General features: G+C 36.3%; 1 protein-coding gene across 17 annotated transcripts in view; it reads left to right on the top strand.

Annotated features, from left to right (window-relative positions):
- The window catches only part of rims2a (regulating synaptic membrane exocytosis 2a), a 132,345-nt gene that overhangs the window by 54,756 nt on the left and 56,209 nt on the right, over positions 1–21,380 (top strand). For 8 of the 17 annotated variants that reach the window (XM_056762347.1, XM_056762346.1, XM_056762344.1 and 5 more), the window contains 12 exons: positions 3,987–4,180; positions 5,866–5,985; positions 9,580–9,679; positions 9,785–9,908; positions 10,048–10,094; positions 10,627–10,739; positions 11,965–12,012; positions 14,895–15,025; positions 15,819–16,011; positions 16,659–16,812; positions 17,055–17,081; positions 18,604–18,672. In XM_056762347.1, the coding sequence (XP_056618325.1) occupies positions 3,987–4,180; positions 5,866–5,985; positions 9,580–9,679; positions 9,785–9,908; positions 10,048–10,094; positions 10,627–10,739; positions 11,965–12,012; positions 14,895–15,025; positions 15,819–16,011; positions 16,659–16,812; positions 17,055–17,081; positions 18,604–18,672 (1,320 nt within the window). Of the gene's footprint in view, positions 1–3,776; positions 3,845–3,986; positions 4,181–5,865; positions 5,986–9,579; positions 9,680–9,784; positions 9,909–10,047; positions 10,095–10,626; positions 10,740–11,964; positions 12,013–14,894; positions 15,026–15,818; positions 16,012–16,658; positions 16,813–17,054; positions 17,082–18,603; positions 18,673–21,380 lie in introns of all 17 variants that reach the window. The other 9 variants (XM_056762341.1, XM_056762355.1, XM_056762352.1 and 6 more) reach the window with 7 other exon arrangements.

Genomic DNA, 21,380 nt, shown 5'->3' with positions numbered 1-21,380 from the left:
GGTCCGAGGTGCTTACATAAGCGTCCTGGGGACAAAGGCAACCATACAATTCTACATTATTGATGTTTAGCTTTTGCAGGTTTCACAGTCACACTTTCACTTCTAGCAGAGGGGAGTAGGAACGTTCTCTGTGAAGGTCAGCTGTGTTATAGAGAGGAGAAGAGAGCCCCAGGCCAGATAAGACTTTTATTGTCAGCTTTATCGAGAGCAGAGCGCTGTGGAGATTCTGCACGGGGATAGCAGACTCTCTGCAAGAGCGTGTCTTTACAATTGGCTGTTTTTGGTGCATTATTATCGATTTATTTAAAGAAGAAAATGCAAGTGTCTTATTTAGATTTGGATATTATTAAATACATTCTTTTCCAAATGTAATGTGGCATCTACAGTGGCCAAAAGTGATGTGACCTAGTGAAAGTGATGGCTTTATTTAAGGGTCAATGACGTATAATGACCACTTTTCATGTTGTCCGACCAAAATTATCAATAGTTGTATTGAATTAAAAATAAAATATTTACAGTATATATATATTTTTTGTGGCTTCAATATGAATCTCTGATACAGTTTGCTTAAGTGAATGGTATTTTTAAACATTTATATCAGTTATATGTGATTTTAAAATGAACTTTGTTGATTTAATTAATATAAGGAGACAAAATTATGGAAAAGAATATGAGGTGATTTCTTACCAAAACACAAAGAAATGCAAATACTTTGTAAATACTTTTTGTAAAAAAAGTTAATGTCATGGAAGTTAATTAAAGACAAAAAATCATCACACCACATGACATTTTTAAGGGCTGTGGAGATGAAAATCACTAAAATCTCAAATTTGAATCTGCATTTGTGTGTACACCACATTCTTAATGTTTGAATAACTGCAACAGATATTATTATTTATTAGAATTTTAAAATTGGCATGTTGAAAATCTTTGCATATCGTCATTGACCTTTAAACAAATTATTCTTGAAGATATCTGAATGGTTTTGTATGCATGTTGGGTATTTGGAGTATAAACCGAAGTTCAGGTTTGGGAAGACTTCAAGGAGACAAAAAGTCATGTAGCACATGGACAAAACTTTAAGATTGTAAAAAGGTGGGGACCAGTAAATTATTACTAACTTCTTACATTGTAGACAGTGCATGCTCTATTTTCTGTGACTTTAATTCCATGAAGTTGTGAAGTTTGCTCAAAACATTTTGTTCAGCGATTTTAGTGCGTTCTCCTTTTTATAACATCCCGTATTTAACGGTTCAATCAAACCTGAATGGCCATAAGAAGTTAATATTCAGGAAGTTTCCTTTACATCCTGTTTCTACTTTATGGTTCAGGCAGGCTACTAGATGGTTGGTGCTTCCAGTTCTGAATTCAGATTTTGACGTTATTTGTTTTGCTGTCTGACTGTCTGAAGATCAGACGTAATGAAGTGAAAGCAGGTTACCATGGCATTCGCTTGGCTGCAGGCCTGCTTTCAGATCAGTATAAGCTATTGCGATTGGCTCAGGTCTGGCTCTGCGTTTAGACCGGCTCTCAGAACCAGCTGAAAAGACCTCATGTGATTCAAGCCAAACTATGTCATGGGCAGGAGAACAGATTGTGATTAGAAGAAATTAGGGGCGGAGCTTAGCCAGATCATGAAAACAAGCATGACATCAGCAAGTGCATTCTTAATGTTTTTAAACTTTTGTAACGTTTTAATCATACTAATTTTTATAATTTTACCAGAGAAAAGGAGAACGTTATTGTTTTCTCATAAAAAAAGATGTCACTTCCTGGATGATGGCATTATTAAATTTTCTTTTAATGAAAGGCTATAACAAAGAAGAAAAAGTTGAGAAGGAAATATTTTCTACTGTATTTCTATTGAAGATATGTGTGAGATCCAGCGAGCCTGCATCTCTTTTAGAGAGAACATGTTCGTATTTAAATCTTTCTGGAAGACCAATATCAATACTGGTTTTATGATTGCACGCCACGTCACTCTCCTCTGTCTCTCTCTCTCTCCGCTTCTGTCCCTCCGTAGTAAAAGCGGCATCAATAATTAATGATCCAATTAATAGTTTACACTGTTTTTTTATTGAGTTGTCAGAGTGATGGAGAGCTGTGCGCTCGCGGGCTGAGAGCTGCGCTCGTGTCTGAATCAGCACTTCAGCCGCCTGCTGAGAGCAAGAGAGAAATAGATCCCGACCGAATCTGTGGAAGCTAATTGTGTTAACATGGCAGATATGCATTCATGATGTACATTTGATCAGTTTGTGGGTGCCCTGAATCGTATTCGTGACCCTTAAAGGGGTCAAATAACACATCTTAAAATAATATTATGGTTTGTTTTAGATGTAATTTATACACAATTTAAGCTTCAAAAACGTGTTTGTATCTCCTCTTTGCCCCGCCTCTCTCTTATTATACGTTACTAATACATGCATGGCCAACTTCACCAAAGACACGTAAAAACACATGTTCGCGCCATATGACGCATTCAACGGGTAATACCAAGTGGGCTAGAGGAACATCTTTGTTTGTATCCCTCCAAGACTTTATATGTAGTTTAGTAATTTACAGTGATTTAAATTCAGTATTTCACTTCGGTGACTACAGTATCCTGTTGACCACAAATCTTACAGTACTTCTGCATTTTGCACATTAATAAAATACAATTATACAATTAAAACCCTGTACGGTCATATTGTAATATTTTCTATTGGTCATCATTTATGGTTATGAGTGGGTTTCCCAAATATTTAGCCAATAAAAAGTATTAAAAAGAGCTTGCATACTTAAGCAACACAGTGTTTCTTTATTTTGAAAATACAATGTTTTAGCAGTTTTAAAGTATATAAAGTAGCTGATTTAGAGAAACAATTGAATGAAATGAAATAAAATACATTTTTGATAAAAAACATGCAACAACATATTTCATAATTTTCTTTTTAATAAACCATTACTTTTCATCATTCATAATTGTGAGTAGGTTTCGCAAATATTTAGCCCACAAAAAGTATTAAAAAGAGCTTGCCATTTTAACAACACTGTGTTTCTTTATTGTAAGGATTATTTCATCTAAAGTGGTGGTCTTAGAGATGCAAAGTTTCTGTCTGACATCATCAGTTCTGTATACTGAAGGTTTTTGTGTGGACCACAGGAAAAGGTTTAGGCTGTGACGCATTCTCTTTTCTGGATTAAATCTCATATCTCCAAGCTCTGGCGTTTAGACGTTTAGCTTACCAAGTCCTATATGTCAATTTTGGTGTTTAAACACATCTAGCCGGTCTATGGCTGGGTGTCGTCTAGGCTTGAACCAGAGCTTTGGATAAACTGATCTGATGATGTCATACTGTATCTGATGGAGTCATTTCTGCTATTCTAAAATTTGATGATGTCACGTGGTAGTGTCAGAGCAAAAAACTCAGTTTGATAAAGGTCTGCATTTTAAACCGAAGCCAAGTTAGACAGTTCTAGTTTTTCATTCAGCTTAAGCGTATTGCTGCCCAGTTCTTAGATCTTTTCAAATCTTATTAGTCAGGCATAGACGATATATCGACATTAGGTTTCTTTGAGCACTGCACAATTTTGGTCTTTCTGCAGATTGATGTGAGCAAATGTTGCACATTTCAAGCATGTTTGCAATTGTTTGAATGAGTGTTTGATCTGTGTGAGTCTGATTGGCGTGAAATGTTTGTGTCGTGAATGAATGAATATACTGTATTTGTCCCTATGTCTCTCTGTTTCTTCACAATCTACCTCTGCTTTCTGCTATGTGTGTGTGGCACTCGCAGGGGATTTGGATGGCCACTGGTGGGATCACACAACGTGGCATAGCAGCGATGCTGCCTCCATGTCTTTGGTGAGACACGCGGAGCCTAGTGTCCCACCTCTCTCTCTCACTCACTCTGTCACTCTCTCTCTTTGTCATTTCATGGTTCTTTTGATTTATTTTCACTTCTGCATGTCTTTTGTTTCTTTCTGTTTGTATCCCATGTCTGTAGGGGACAGTCAAAGGGGAAAAAGACAAACTTTTGAGCAGTCACACATCTTATCTGAGGGCCAAAAGAAAATGGTGCGCTTTGGGGGCCACTCTTTGGAGGAAGATGCTGATTGGTGTGAACCCCAAGTTAAAGACTCGGGGGTTGATACGTGCAGTAGCACGACCCTAAATGAGGAACATAGCCATAGTGAGAAGGTACTGGGACAAACCTAGCCTGCATTTGTTTGATGTTTTGTTTCGTTTGACTTTCCTTTCCTTCATTTTGTTCTATGTTCATATGGTCCTTGTTCTAATAGGTGAGATGTTGATTTTCTCTTTTGGGATGTTAAAGGAATAGTTCACCCGGTGAAAGTCGCATCATTTAATCTCCCTCAGTGATTAGGAGTTGTTTTGTTTGAAACGACTTGAGGACGAGTCAATGGCGATTTTTGATTTCGGGTGTACTGTTCCTTTAAATAAAAGTGACGTTTTTCAGATTTCCTTTCCTTGTGGCAGTTGCTGGGGAGCCAGTCGTCTGCTCTTTTATCGTTTGCTTCTTAGCGGCTGTAGACTCACGCTAGTGACGTAGTGGTGTATCACTTCACCATGTGACTGTGTGTGTTGTCATGGCACTCGGAGAATGTGGGTTCCCCCTAGAGCTGCATGTCCTCTCGGCCTCGTGTGTTATTTCCATGTAGTGGCCCTGTTAGCCGCAGTAGGGTCCCAGACCCCCTCACTGGTTTAAATCCTCACTCCTCCCCCCCTTCCTGCCCGACACTACCCAGGAAACGCACCTAGGAAACATACACTCACTCGCTCAAAGGCGGCCAGCCAGAAATTGTTCTGCCACAAAGTTTTTCTTTTTTTCCCTTCCACTGTCATTCCTTTGCTCTTCATTTAAGTGACATCACCGTTCGTGTTCATGAGTCTTTCTGTGCTGTTCTTCTGGCATTGTGTTTGCTTTCTCTTTCTGCTGGGGTTTGGCTGTGGTGACTGAGAAGGTCCTGGGGGCTTCTCTCTGCATGTGATGTGTGCATGTCACTCCCGACCAGATCACACAAACTCTACAATACTTAGGCCATGGTTAAAAGAACAAGAAGTTAAGAATTTGTCTTTCAAGCAAAACAGAAAAGAACTTACAGAAATGCAAGTACAATAGAGGTCTATGGCGCAAGATACAGTATCGCATCAAAATGAAAGTGAAATTTGCCTAAAAGACATAAGAGGGTCATCCAGCTATAATAGTACCATAAGAAATGATGTGGACTCTGTTCTTGCTTTTTAAGGATATGAAATGACTTGCCCCATGGACTTCCATTTAAAAGGAACAGCTCACCCGGAAATTAAAATGCTGTCATCATTTACTCACCCGAAAATTGTTCCAAATCTGTATAGATGTCTTTGTAATTTGGGTGAACTGTCCCTTTAAGTGCAATTCTGTAAAACTGTTTCTGGAATGTCATCAATTGCTTTATCAAAATGAATGAACACTTTGTTCAAGATGTGACTCTATATTCTCTTTAATTCTTTTTATATATAAATATATTTAATAAATATTTATTAGGTATTTAATATGAGTATTGACATTGCATGGAAACATTTAGGTACATGAGGGTATTTTTACATGTGCTGTAGAAAAAAATACATTTTGAGACATGTCATTGCTCTAGTGGAGATTAATTTAAGACCTTAAAATAAAAATTCTGCCGTCTAGTTAAGCTCAGATCAAAGATTCATTCTCAAAAATTTCTTTAAGCCTCTAGCCTATTTTAGATGTACGTCTGTAATAACCACAGAGTTTGTGTGATAAATCGGATCAAATTAATCTCAGCCTTCCCCACACCGGCATTGGCAGGTTTCTTTGTGTTCTGAAACTGTTTATTGTGGCTTTGACCTGACAGCACCCGGTCGCATGGCAACCCTCCAAAGACGAAGATCGACTCATAGGCAGGATTCTGCTCAACAAGCGGATGAAGGATGGCAGCATTCCCCGCGACTCCGGAGCTCTTTTGGGACTGAAAGTGAGTCCCTCGGCCACCTGGCTGGACTTGAGTTTGATGTCACAATGGTTGTGTTGTTTAATAATGGCAATAATTATGATAAAGTTTCATGTCAAATGTTGTTTAATTATTTAATTTGTGTCCACATCTTTGCACAATAAAACATTTAATGTAGCTTTCCAACAATATTTGGGTAGTTGACAAATAAACCATACATGGGCAATTCCGTGAAAATGTCAACCTTACCACGAAAGTTTTTACCAGCGGTTTTTACTATGGTAACAGCACAGATTTTAACATTCACTAGTTCAAAAACCCATGTTTGTAAAGCAATTGTTTTATTTTTAGTGCATGTTTTTTCATAGTCAGGTAAGTGCCATTTTCAGGATTGTCACATCCATAACGCTACATATTCTTCATAAATGAACACATGAAAATTAATATAAGAGGCATCCCTTCTCCATTCATTGGGTATTATTGCTTCAGGATTGTGCAGGAAGTTTATCGTCTCCCAAAAAACACGTTCTTTTTTTGTCACATCAAATCTTTATTTATTTATTACCCTTTTTTTTTCATAGGCTGACATTTTTTGATGTTTAGACTATCAACAAGGGTTCAGTAAAATATAAACAGATGGTTCAATATAATCGTTACAAATGAGCATTTTTATGTCATGTTCATAACCCAAAATCTCACGTTCCATAACGCTGGAATTGCCCAAATGTGTTCTATGGTGTGACATAGCAAAAATGTGGGGGAAAAAACGAACAATGAAGATAAATCTCTACGATGTTATTTTATATCAGAAATATAAATAGTCATAATATAGAATAGTATTTTATCAAACGGTTAGTTTTTTTTCATTTTTCAATAGGACACATTTAAGGTTTATTTTTCATCTACCTACTTCCAAACTCTTTCTGATACCTATAAAGCATGCCGCTCTCTTAGCATGTGCAATATAAATACTACAATGTGTCTCTCAATCTATTGGGATAAAGTAATGAGGAACCTTATTAAAAAAAATAAACTTGGGTTCATTTATAACATTTGGATCCTTCAAAATGATGTAGAGAACAGCACATGCTACACAGGAATAGAAGCTAAATAAAAAAGTTGTTTATTTCTAGTTTAAACAACAACTTTTATCCCAACTGGACGGGGACATTCTCTTACAACCCAATTAAAGTGAAAATGTAGATCGTAAGGATGAATGTATATTCATCTTTCTGAAAGTTTAAAGTAATTTTTTAATAGATGGTCATTTTGATCCGTTTTTATGTATGGTGTCACAGAATATTCACATCTGATTCAGTACACATGTATTTGATTAAATTAATGTTTCAGGACCATGGAAATAGTGAAAAAAAACAAAACAAAATTAAAGCTGTGTTGTAAGGCTCTTACAGTGGAGGTAAATGAAGTCTGTGCACTCATGTCAGCTGTTTAAAAGCAGGAGCGTGAAGCTGGTGTTCTTTGTTAAAGCACTTACTGAGAATCGTTACTGATAGAGAACGACTGACTGACTGTGTGTCAGCTCAGTGCTACCGTGCGCATTATATCTGTTACCAACAGCACTTTGTCAGACAAACAAACACACACGCACGCACACGATTGCCCTCGGCTCTACGCCTGTCGTTATGTAAAGCCATCTTTATCCAGGAGGCAGCTGGTAATCTTCTTTGTATGTTTGCAATGGGCTGCCATTAGTGGGGATTTGATTTGTATGATGCTCTCAGTAGAACGATTGGTCATGTGGTTTTTAAAACAAACCTTTAGGCCTTTTCAGCAGTTCTTTCAGTACCATGGACAGCTCTGATAAATAACACACATGCACATTCGTTTTTCCAGTGTGGCAATGCATGCCTTCAAGTATTTCTCTTTTAATGAAACATTGATTTTTGTTGTATTTTTAAAGCTGCAATCCGTAACTTTTGAAACAAAAAAGGCAGGTCATTCTACAGACTAAACTCACATGAGTTGAAGTCAGATGACCTCAAACTGATATTTTCCTCATAATTTTAACCAAAAGTTCCCATTTTAAATGATTGGAGATGAACTTATATTAAATTTCCAACGATACCAATTAGTAAGAGTGATATCTGCGAGACAGATTCTGAAGATTAAATTAATATTTCTTAACTTTCTGAATGGTATACATATAATGACTAATAATATTAAACATCAAACTGCTGATGTTTCTAAACATTTTCCATATACAGAGCACAAATTTGTTGCATTTTCCAGTCCTCTTTTGATTGAGAGGATATATCGGCCCTTATCATCGATTGTTTTTCGACTATCGACCAATACCAATTATTGGCCAAAATATTGGTGCATCTCGACAATTTATTATTATGAGCTTACCGTCGCAAATCAGCAAGTGAATTGCAGGTTTGAGTCAGAAACAAAATAAAACATTACAATCAATAAACAACAGAACAAATTAAGTAAACATTGTTTTAGATTAAATATTCATATACACAATTTGAAAGGGAAACAAGATATATATATATATATATATTAGTGCTGTCAGTCAATTAAAAAACTAATCTGATAAATTTTTTTTTTTGTTACATTAATGTTTTAGAATATACTTTTAGATTCTAATAATTTGACATTTAATCTTCAAATTAATGTAGAAAGAACTGTTTTTTTTAACAGCATAATTTAAAGAAAGAAAGCCAACATTATGATATTAATCCATTAAATTGATTATTTTGTATTTATTATATCCTTAAATATAGCCCTTCAACAGAATAATTGAGAGCTACAAATAGGTAGAAAATATACAGAAATTGAATGAAATTCTCAAACACTTTACAGTCTGTAATGCTAAATTGTATACAGAAGACTTCTCATTAAAGCCTCAAACACATTGAATTCCTCTTTTCTTTTGTTCTTTAATTAAAATTAGTGACACAGCAGCAGGTTTAAGAATGCGGCCCATTTAAGAGCTGTCTCTTTATACAGATCTGACGCCTTTCTTAATATCACAACTCTTTGCATTCATATAAGATTTTATTTAACACGTTGAAGTCTGTGCGTACGAAAATGCTAGACAAAATGTGCTTTCTGGCTTAATATTGTGTGGTTTTGTCATCCAAGCTCGAAAGAGAGCTTAAAGGAGTAATTCATTTTCAAAATAAATGTTCATGATAATTGACACACCCCCATGTCATCCAAGATGTTTATGTATTTGTTTCTTTAGTTTAAAATAAATTAATGTTTTGCTGAAAACATTCCAGGATTTTTCTCCATATAGTGGACTTCAAACGGTTGAAGGTCAAAATTACAGTTTCAGTGCAGCTTCAAAAGGGCTTTAAACGGTCCCAGACAATGAATACGGGTATTATCTAGCGAACCGATCGGTCAAAAAAAAAAAATATATATATATATATGCTTTATAAACAAAAATGCTCGCCTTGCTCTGTTCTGCAATGCGCTTTCATGACTTCACATAATACGTTATTACGTTGAAAAGGTCACACGTTAACGTTGAGTGCCTTAATATAAATAAATCTAAACAAAAGTATAATTGTTAATGTACAAATATATGTTATAAACCAAACGGACTTTTGACATCTGCATTTTACACCTGTTTTCATTTTGCAGGTGGTTGGGGGAAAGATGACAGAGTCTGGTAAACTTTGTGCATTCATCACCAAAGTAAGGAAAGGGAGTTTAGCAGATACCATTGGACACCTCAGACCAGGTACTTACAGTGTTTTAGTAACTTACATAGGATTTGTATTACTCAAATAGTTACTTTATGCATTAGTTGTGAGTGTTTTGATCAAAGATTGTGCTTGTTTCATAGGTGACCAGGTCCTAGAGTGGAACGGCCGAAAGTTGCAAGGAGCCACATTTAAAGAAGTTTACAATATCATTTTAGACTCAAAGCCAGAGCCTCAGGTGGAACTAGTGGTCGCACGACCCATTGGGTATGATATATTTCTGAGCTTTTGTTTTGTTTTTTAGTATTAAAAAAACATTTCAATATGTTAAATACATTTGTATCCGTACATTTTCTATTAATAATAAAATTAAGTAATAAAGTAAAATTAAGTTTTGTCATTGCAGAGATATACCCAGGATACCAGAAAGCACACATTCACAACTGGAGTCCAGTGAGTAGCTGGTGGAAATGCAGAACATTTTGAACATATTTGTATTTCTTAAATCTTCATGAAAAGATTTTGATGTAGAACAGCAGTATACCGTAAATTTTAAGTTTTTTTCCAAAGCAGTTCATATCAGATATATAAAGATTTTTAAACAGTATTGGTTACTTGGTATAATCAAATCTATTACCTTGACTTTTATGTGCTGAATTGAAAAGGTTGACTCCACACCGTCACAATTAGTTTATGATTTATAAACTTAATTTGATCTTTCTTATTCTGATTCCTAAATTCCAATTTCCTTTTTTGTTTTGAAAGTTATAATGTACCATAAGTTTTTATTTACAGATTTTTCAGTACTTTTTTTCACAGCGATGACATTGATGATTGAATTCAGCAAAACATGAAACCTTTCAGCAAAAACTCTATTCGACATCTGACAAGACCTTTCTATTTATTTTTTGTGTTTTTACAGTAAACTGAGCGTCTGTTCTTCTGTCTCATATATGCATTTTCCCTTCAATGAATGTCTACTTAGGTTCCAGTTCATTTGAGTCACAAAAGATGGATCGGCCATCCATATCCATCACGTCTCCCATGAGTCCCGGCATGCTGCGGGACGCCCCTCAGTATTTATCGGGACAGCTTACAGTAAGTTCACAATACTTCTCTTATTTGCAAAGGACTTGGTGTTCTCTATTATATAAAAAAGACATTTTACAATTGGTTTCCCGCTCTTATGAGAATGTTACTAGTATTACATTCACAGTGTAACCGACATTAATGGACAGTCATTTAAGTATGAGTTATCCTTGCCTCTTTAATGCTCATTGGAAGTTTGGCAAACATAACGCGAGACCTCCTCTGCTATAGTCTCTCCACACCTGATCAGATTACATTCAGCTCTCATGAAGTCCATTGTGCGACTGTAAAAATACCCTGTCTGCTTGTATAACATGATTAACTCTGGTGTAAAGTGCACAAGCGGGTTGATTTAAGCAATATAAATGAAGTGCAGGTTGTTCTCTGTTTAAAGCTGTTGGGAAAGAAAAGAATGGATGTTTTCAACTAGAGGTTAAACAGTATGGGTTTGTTAATGTCTGATAAGTGATACTAATGTATAGAGAAAAAAGCAAGTGAATGCCTGATATAACATCAATACATTAAAATATGAACTTTTACACAACTTACATTCATGTTTATTTTATTTGTCTTAAGCGACAAAAGCAGATTTCATGATTTTAAAATATTTGACTGTGCATATGTGGAAAATGATCGTTGGGATCTTGATAGTATTATCTTTTTACCATAATCATATTTGCTCAGTCTTGTGTTTGAATTGAAAGGAATTAAAATCAAAGTTTATTGAATGTGTTGTTGTTTTATTTTGGAACTGACATAAGCGAGATCCTGTATTATTGACAGACAAATATCACCTATTTACTGGCCTGGCTGATCAATTTATATCACGATTTTTCAACATTTTCCTAAACTTGTCATACTCTTCTTCTGTATCCCATTGAATCTGACCATTCTAACACTATATGGCGTGTACCGTACGTGTGTTTGTGTGTTAAATAAAAATCTAGCTATTGTGTATTTGCTAAGCGGGAGATTCAATGTTAATAGCAGTTCACCCATTAGACTTAAAGACAAAAATATTCTGCTGAATTCGAAGAGAAAAAATAGACTGTAACATGAATGGAGGTGAATGTAAAGAAAAGCAAAAGATTCCTATGTGAAAGAACATCTTTAAATTGAGTCTCCTGCTTGGCTTCCCTAGTGTTGCATTAACAACTGGTTTTGTCATTTCAGGTTTTAAGTTTATAACATTTCTCATCATTGTTTTTTTTTTCATTCACTTTTTCTTACCCAGAGCCAAAGCCTTAGTAGAAGAATTGAGCCTTTTAACCCTAGAGTCCAGGTAACCATTCCTGTTTATAAGACACACTATTGCATTGCTTTAGTTCTTTAAATCTTATGGATAATGCGCAGCAGGAAAACGACTGCATTATCGACTTTATTTCCGTTTGCGTGTTTAAAATAGTCTTTGCTTGTGATCTGTTTTTTAGATATATTTGTATCTTTTTGTAATGTTGTTATAAGCCACAAAGCATGTGCATGTAATAAAATAGATCAAAATATAAAAAAAACACTTGACTCTCTACAAACAAGGAGTAATGATGGACAGTAACACCTGTTACTGTGACGTGACATTTACCCCGGGCAGAGGGGTACTGTGTCTCTCTAAATGTTTTAATGATTCAGATTATGTGAGGACATAAAATTTGATTCTTTTTCCATGTAACATGAAACTCTATTGAATTCTGATACACGTCCACACTGTTAGAAATGAAACGGATTCAGTGTACTTTTGGAGTTTTAAAATTTTAAAATAATTTGTTTCTGACAAAAGGACATTGAAGCGAGAAAGCTACATCGATAGTTCACCCAAAAATATAAATCATTTATTTACCCTGTTGTCATTTCAAACCTGGACTTGGAAAAAAAACTTTTTTCTTCTGCAGAACATAAAGGAAGATATTTTACGACATTGCTAAAATGGTTATTCTAAGAGGGGTCAAAGGACATGGCTGAAATGAATATTATCGTTTTTTTAAAGATGTAATGTAATGTGTATACACGTTTTAAGGTTAAAAACGCTGTATTTTCCACAAACCGTGTATGCGTCTCCTCTTTGCCCCGCCTCTCTGAAACACGCTGATTTTTTACAAAGCTCATCGCTCTGAAAAGCGTGGCCAGTTGGTTTGTGCGTAGTGATTGGTCGAATACTACAGCGTTTCATGGAAATGTAGCGCCTCTTACCGTATTCGGAACATCAGGTTCCAAAGCAATTGTATTTACAGGTGACAAAATGTCATCAATGCTTCCTTATATCAATACGAGCCCGAATCTGATATGGAAAATGAAGATGATCAAGACGATACATTAACTTTGCCAGCGCGATTTGAGCAGGATGTAAAGAATTGGTAAGTTTTTATAAAAAGAATATTATGTTAAGTAGTTAAAAACTATAGCTGACTGTTTTACCTTTTATATACAACGTCGTAAAGACTATAAACAAACAACCATATACATCATACAGAGTTTGTGTGAGATAGAGATACATTCGTGGGGGTGTGGTTACACGAGGCGTTTCAGGCAGGTCTGATTGAGCAAACGCTTTTAGATAGAATGCATCTTTTGTTTCAATACTTAAATTTTTGTGATTTTACGTGGGCAAAGACAAACAGATCAAAGACACAGAAAAACACATAGTCGCGGCATATGACCCCTTTAAAACTTCGGTGTTGATCTCAGCTAAGGCGGAGACTTGGATAGGGGGTGTGGTTAAAGTCATGAGGGCGGGGTAATGCAGTGATTCAGTGTAATTGAAGTTTGCAAATCAGCTGATTTATAGCACAGTAAACGATCTCTGTTTTATGTTTCTCAAGTGCAGAGATGCGGCAAAAAGCAAATTGTAACCAGTGGTACCAAAATAAATAAAGTAACTGTTTTGATAGCGACTTTCTTTTAAAGGCAGGGTTAGCATTTTAGTCGGGCCGAGTACCAAAACACACTTGTAGCCAATCAGCATTAACGGGGCGTTTCCGCTCATGTTGTGGGAGGGAAGAGAGCAATCGGGCACTAGAAAGACTGTCGAAAGAGCAATGTCTTATTTATCACATAAAAGTAAGGGGTCTGTGGATTTTAAATATTAAAACAAGAATAAAAGTCAGGCAGGAGCTAGGACCCGCATTATTATAAAGACTGTCCAGCGGAGACGCGTCAGGACCTGTGGTACTATGTTAAGACTTTCCAGCAGAGAAAGACATTTCATGTCTGCATTGCAGAGCACGTTTGACGGTGGAGCAATGTAGGAATGGCCGTGTTCCTGTTTTTTAGAAATGTGTTTTGTTGTCGATTTCAAATAACAACAACAGTTTTCAGAAATCGATAACCCTTCCTTTAAATATACAGAATAATGTGGTGCATGTACTAGTTTTTACAGTTGTTCCGCACTTTACTATACAGAAACACTTTTCTAATGTAAGGATGTGTTCAGATGATTTTAAAGAATATTTTAGACTTAATGCACAGGGCATGCTAGGCGTTTTGGGATTGCTAACTGGTGCAATTTGTTTAACTCCTTTCTTTTTTCTTACATATTATTGCACGTTTCACAGTTTGGCCTGAGGAGGCAGTGTTTGTATTAAACCTTTAAAGCATTTCTTTAAAATTAAAGCAAGTGTGGCCTCTGGGCTTAGAAGATCTAGATTATGATTTGTTATTTATGTGTGTGTCTGACTTCTAAGCATTTTTAGGCACATCCATACTTGCATGGGCAGCAAGCTTGTTTTGTCATGCATCTAGAATGTAAAATACTGCTATGTTAGAATGCATATTACGTCCTCTGGTTTTTAAGCTTGACTAAAGAAGCTTACTGTGAAATCAATACTATGTATTCATGTGTTTTTTTACAGTCAACTGAATTGAGGCAATAGTTTTTTGATGCAATTTGAACCAATAACATTAATGTATCTACAGCATACTTACTATGATACTTAAGAGCAATTGTCAAATTTCTCAATGATGTCATACATATTTTGATAAGAGGTCTATCAAGTACTTCCATCCAGCATATGCTTTTCCAAGGATTTTGATAAAGCTTTAGAAAAGAAAATGATGTCAGACAGGATCAGTTGGTAAAATGGGATTGGTCAGAGCCTACAGACAAGACGGATCAGTTGAGCACATCAAGTCTACGTTCATCTTAATCGGACTCTCATCTTTCTCCCCCTACAGGTCAAACTGTGGTATGACAAAGTCGGCCATCAGCTCATCGTCACCATTCTGGGGGCGAAGGACCTGTCTTCAAGGGAAGACGGACGACCGCGGAATCCTTACGTGAAAATCTACTTCCTCCCTGACAGAAGGTGAGATTGGGTTACTTGTACTTTAAGAGCTTCTGTGCTTCTGTGTGTTATTTTATAACATAACATAAAGCAAAGAGAGAACATTGTATTATTCGACAACTTCGTTTTCATTCTAAATGTGAAAATAAGCACTTTATTGGCATTATACATCCATCCAAAGACGAAGTTTGAAGTGAGATGTTACACCCTTGCGCAGAGTTGGCAGGTCCTGCTACATTTAAAGTACAAGGCAGTTCTCGCAGTTGTTTCTTTACCATGGGTCAAAAGAGGAAGAATGTTGTTCATCAGATGTTGGTATTTGAGTTATGCCAGATTATTTGAGCTAGTTTTTGGATCGTTTTGAATAGCCTATGGACCATTTCAATAGCCGTTGGACTGGACTTGTTACGTGAATCTGGCAACCCTATATGTGCGCTTGCGCAGAAGTTTTTCTCCGAATATAACATGTAAACATGTTTTTGAATCGTATTGCAACATTTAGGGGACATGTAAACTGCACTGAAATGATCTGTAATCAGATTGAATTCATTCGGATTGACAAAAATGGGTGCATGTAAACATAGCCAATGTAGCATACAACAATTTCAAAAGCTTTTTTCTTGTCTACAACATCGAGCAGACAGTAGAGATGAGAAATAATGTCACAGCTCTGACTGAACCTCATACTGTTTGTTGCATATATTTACAAAAAAGTATACAGTATGCAGTAATCCAATCTCTTCAAGGTTGCAGCGAGGTTGCAGTGTTTAGTGTCTGTTCCTGGGTTCTTTTTCATGATGGTAAATAAAAACAGTTTGAATAATTGTTTCTCCAGTGACAAAAGCAAAAGAAGAACAAAAACGGTAAAGAAATCACTTGAGCCCAAATGGAACCAGACCTTTATGTATTCTCCCGTCCACCGGCGAGAGTTCAGGGAACGCATGCTGGAGGTCACGCTGTGGGATCAGGCCAGGGTGCGAGAGGAAGAGAGCGAGTTCCTGGGAGAGGTAAGAAACACAATGAACGTTGGTAACAGATATTATTAGCAAATACAATTTTGTGATGTGTTTTGCTAAAAGAATATCGTCCTTAGTGGCGCTATTTTTATAACATTAAGTTGCTTTAAAATGCAAAAGCTATGTAATATAAATATTTTAAGAATGTAGTACTAACATATTTTTATGCCAAAACATAATTTCTCAGTATTACATTTACAGCCATCGAAAAAAAAAACCATTCTCAGTTTTTCTGAATTTACTTTTATGTGTTTAGGGAAACTGATCATTGTTGTTTCATTCTGTGAACAAAATTTCTCCCAAATTTCAAATAAAATGTTGATTAAATGCTAATAAAAATAACATTTGGAATGGTCTCTTAATTTTTTCACGCCTTCATATACTTCAATTGTATATTTATATATTTAATTACAGTACTAAGATTTTTTTATGTAATACTAAAAAGATTTTTATGCCACAACATAATTTTTCATTTTTCTCAAAATTTTATAGTGAAAATATATATAATTGAAATGTATATATTTCTATATTTTATTTCTTTATTTAAAATTCTATATCTAAAAAGGTAACAATTTTAATACACTGAATAAGCTCAATGTATCTAAGATATAGTTTACATTTTTTTCAATCTTCTGTAGATCCTCATTGAGTTGGAAACAGCATTGCTGGATGATGAGCCACACTGGTACAAACTCCAAACACATGATGTGTCATCAGTGCCCCTACCCAAGAGCTCCCCCTGCCTGCAGAGAAGAGCACTGCATGGAGACAGTCCCTCACGCAGACTTCAGAGTATGTCTCTCACTCTCACTTTATATAAAATCATTGCAATGTGCAAATAGAAATATAGTGAATGTGACAGAAGAATAACATAATACTTTTATAAAGTATCAGGCCAGAAACATACTCTTGCGAGAGTATGTATCTGACCTTTGCACACGTTCAAACAAGCCTCTGTCCAGATCATCTTCGGCATTTGGTTATCAGTGTCCTGCATTCATTTATTTTATTTCTTGACCTCATTATTTCTGCAGCCAAAGGCCAGTATTCATACGCATCAGGTAAAGAACGCTGCATGCTCATCTGTGTGTTTGTACACTGGATCCACCCTGTTCTCCCTCTCACTCCTGTGAAAGACTAAATGAACACAGAATGAAATGGACCATGTACCCATTCCGCCACACTTTCCCACAATGCCCTCTTATTCCCCCCCGTGCTGCAGTTTATTCCTCTTTACTGCAGATCGTCCCGACATACACAATACAGTACTGCTCACACACATCTGTGTATTGTTTTTTTGAATTTGCGGTAAGAGCGGGCGGTATGACTGAAATCACAATTGAGTTCGTTTACAGCAACTAGATTCCACACCATCATAAACATTTTCATAATCTTGATGACTTTGCTGTATGTCGATTGCTGTTTGTATTGCATTCATCCGTCTTATTCTCTCTCATGAGAAGCATGTAAAGCAGTTTGGCTCACAAATAAGCAGCAATCTCTGCAAATGTCGATGCGTTTGTTTTGTCATACCGCCCAGTCCTAGAGTTTTTCTTCTTCATATTGAACATTATTAAACTCTGAATACTGTAACAGAATATGTTGTCTAAAAGGCTAAACTAACACACTTTAGTTTAGCTTTGCTGGTTGTTTTTGGTTGTACCGTGTATTGCATCCAAATTTGAAGTAGTAAGAGTGAGATTTCTCTTTGTGGTTTTACATTTACTGTTTTTTAAGGAGGTAAGGATTACCTTCAAACTATTTTTTGCCAGTTTGTGGGTTACAATATAAGAAATACCAAGTAGTAATTTTTCTGGCATGCACTCTTGCGTATTTTCTTTGGTAAATCTGATGCATTGCACAGAAAATGTTTATACAAACTGCATTTAACTTAAAAGCACAGTCTTAAAATGATAGAGCTCATACTATATGCATCCCATCAGATCCCAAAAACATGTCCACTGCTTGAACTGGAACTTTTTAAATTCACGAATCTCTTTTGACACATCTTCGCGTGTTTGATTTAGTGCTATAGACAGAGAGATTTATGAAACCCAGATCAACATGGGGCAAAAAAGACGACAGCCTTATGAAAGAGATGGAAAGCACCGAAGAAGGTTTATTGCTGGGTTGTTATCCCCATAAAAGCGCGAGCGTCCGCTCGGTGGATGACCGCGAGTTGGAGTTCTTTGAGGCAGTACGGCAGATTAGCTTTCATTCTCAATGTGAGATGAATGATGGAGTGGCCGCCTCAGAGTGTCAAACTCGACAAGCGTCAGCGTTACGCGCTCAGGAACAGCATTCCGTGAGGTTTATTCCTCATGACTAAAACGAAGTGAAAAGAAGATCCATTTTCTCGCTTAATACGAGACCCAGAACACCGTGTTCTTGTATTGTGATATAAAAAGAGCAAGAGAGACATCTGACTGACATATTTGGTTACCTGTAAGTGGTCTAAAATAAGCGAGTGCATATAGTATCTTTACCACTTGAAGCTTTGAAGGTGTACTGCTAATACTGAAAAAACAGACACATGACATTATCCTTGACTGATGTTAAAAGTTCTGTTTGTCTCTCCTGTAGGGTCTCAGAGGATCAGTGATAGTGAATTTTCAGACTACGACTGTGAAGAGGGCGTTGGTGTCGTATCAGGTAAAATATCTGTTACTGAGCCGATAAAGAGAATGAATGCTTAATTCCTTCAATATAAAGTTATTCTCTGTTATTGAGGACCAACATCTCACAGAATTTCAAAGGGCCGGGTTCAATTTTAAAGGGATAGTTCACCCAAAAACAAAAGTTCAGTTAGCAATTATTCACACTTTTGTCATTCCAAAAGTGACTTTCTTTCTTCTGCAGAACACATAAGAAGATATTTTAGAGAATGTTAGGAACCAAAATATAAATAATTGAACAATATTTGCTTTTTATCGCTTCTCAGATTAGATTTAACCATTAAAATAAGAGATATGTGGCTTTTAAGGTTTTTATTGGGCAAATGTATTTGGCAGAAAAGCAAACTACAGTATATCACGGCTCACAAAAAATAAAACATACAATGATTACAGTTTATCATTTAATAATATTTGGGAAATCCCTTTTTAGCAACGGTTATTACTATGCTAACAGCAAAGACATCAACATTCAAATACCCATGTGAGGTCTCTCTTCAAGTTTTAAAGCATTTGTTTTATTTTAAGTGCATGATATTTCATAGTCACGTTAGTGCTATTTTCATTATTGTCACATGCATAAATGTACATATTCCTCATAAATTGACTAATTTTCATTAATCCTACAAAATTTGTTGTCTCCCGAAAACAGTGCCTTAAAAAAAGGGTTAATATTTTTGATGTTTAAACTCTATCAACAAGGGTTTGGTAAAATATTAACAAGGTGGTTCAATCTATTTGTAACAAATACGTTCTCTCAGCAAATTTATGTCATGTCCATAACGCAAAACTGCACATCCATAACGCTGGAATTGTCCATTTGTTGATCCTATCATGTTTTAATATGTTGCAGTCTTTCTCTCATGCCTCAGTAAGCTTCGGACATATGTTTAAAAAACAATTGCCAAATATAAATTCAAAGTTTTAATACATGTTTAATTATATATTGGAATAAAGAGCAAAGCTGTCACTTTTCCAAAGTTATACATCACTTTTGGCCAAGACAGTATACTTTTAAAAATAAAGGTGCTTTAAAGGTTCTTCACAGCGATGCCATAGAACAGGGGTGTCAAAGTCAAATGGACGGAGGGCCAAATAAAAAATTTAGCTACAAGCCGAGGGCCGGACTGTTCGAATGTTCATTGAAAAATTTTTCAATGACGCATATAGTCTAGTGAACCTAATTGAACCTACTGAAAACCTAACAAATATATTCCAATATGATCAGATAAATAAAGCAATATTTTCTTATGGCTCTGTCAGTAATCTTTAATTTTCAACAGACACAAAAGACAAATTTCCTTTATATAAAAATCCCCATAACATGAACATTAAATGAAAGAAACCGGTATTCAAGGCACCATCAGTAGCCTATATTTTCTATTTTAGCAAAAGTGGGCTAAATTTACTTCAAAGAAAAAAACAATAATAGCAATTTTCTATCATCCACTCAACTGAAATATTTTTAAAATATAATTGGATTGAAATACAATAAAATAAAGTGCAAAAATCTATTAATCAAAAACAACACTTTGTTTAAGGAGAAGTAACATGCAGTGAAAACAAATATTAAACTTTAACTTTTAAACTTGAACTGAGTAAAAACTCTAAATATGTGATTGTACAGTAATGTTCACTTGTTTGAGGTTGAGGGTGATACTTGGTGGTGTCCCATCTTTTCCACAAGTTCATCAATGTTCGGGGTAAGGCTCTGAGCTGAGGAAATCCTCAGAATTGAGTGGAGGTGTTCAGCAGTAAATCGACTTCTGTGTGATGTTTTGTTCAGGTTCATCAAAGAAAACAGTTGTTCACACAGGTATGTGCTGCCAAACATAGACAACGTTTGAGCAGCCTGGATGCGCAGCTGGGGCATTGTGTCGGGGAGGAAACGGGCGAACTCCGCAGCACCCACTGCCGCATATTTTGCCCTCAGTGCATCATTGCATTGGAGGTCAATCAACTCCATTTGGAGGTTTGGTGGTGAGCTTTCCACGTCAACAGCAAATGGGTTACCGAGCAGTTCCAACCTGCTTTTTTGTGCTTCAAAGTCAGCAAATCGGCGTCGAAAGTCAGCGGCAAGCATACCTATTTTATCAGCCAACTGTGCGCTCGGGAACGCACTGGTAGAGAGCTTCTCTTTCATGGTCTGGCAGCTGGGAAAGTGGCTCAAATTTTCAAGACAAGACACAGGTTTTCCAGCTACCTCCGTGAACATATACTCCGACTCCCACCTTGTTTGAAACCCCCGGTTCTCAGTGTCCACCTTCCGTTTTGCCATTTTTGATGGGTATCTGAAAGTTAATTTTACTGTGATGCTGACGACTGCTGTGCCAATAAATATTGAAATGAAGCAGCCTACTGCTCGGTGCGTCACCGTTGCATTGTGGGAAATGTAGTATTGGTGCGTGTAAAAGATCTGCGGGCTGCCGGCTTGCTGCGGTCTGCGGGCCGGTTCTAATAATAAATCAAGATCATCCCAGGGGCCGTAAAAAACCTTCTCGCGGGCCGGATGTGGCCCGCGGGCCTTGACTCTGACATATGTGCCATAGAAGAACCATTTTTGGTTTCTTGACCTTTTATAATCAGAAGACCCTTCTTTCCCCACAAAGAACCTTTTGTGAAACAGAAATGTTCCTTGAAGGTCAAAGGTTCTTCATGAAACCATTTAGACAAAAAAATGTTGTTATA

This window comes from Triplophysa dalaica, chromosome 12 (genome assembly GCF_015846415.1).
Source record: "Triplophysa dalaica isolate WHDGS20190420 chromosome 12, ASM1584641v1, whole genome shotgun sequence".
Lineage (NCBI taxonomy): Eukaryota > Metazoa > Chordata > Actinopteri > Cypriniformes > Nemacheilidae > Triplophysa > Triplophysa dalaica.
Note: the sequence above shows the minus strand (reverse complement) of the source record. Positions and strands in the feature narration are given on the sequence as shown.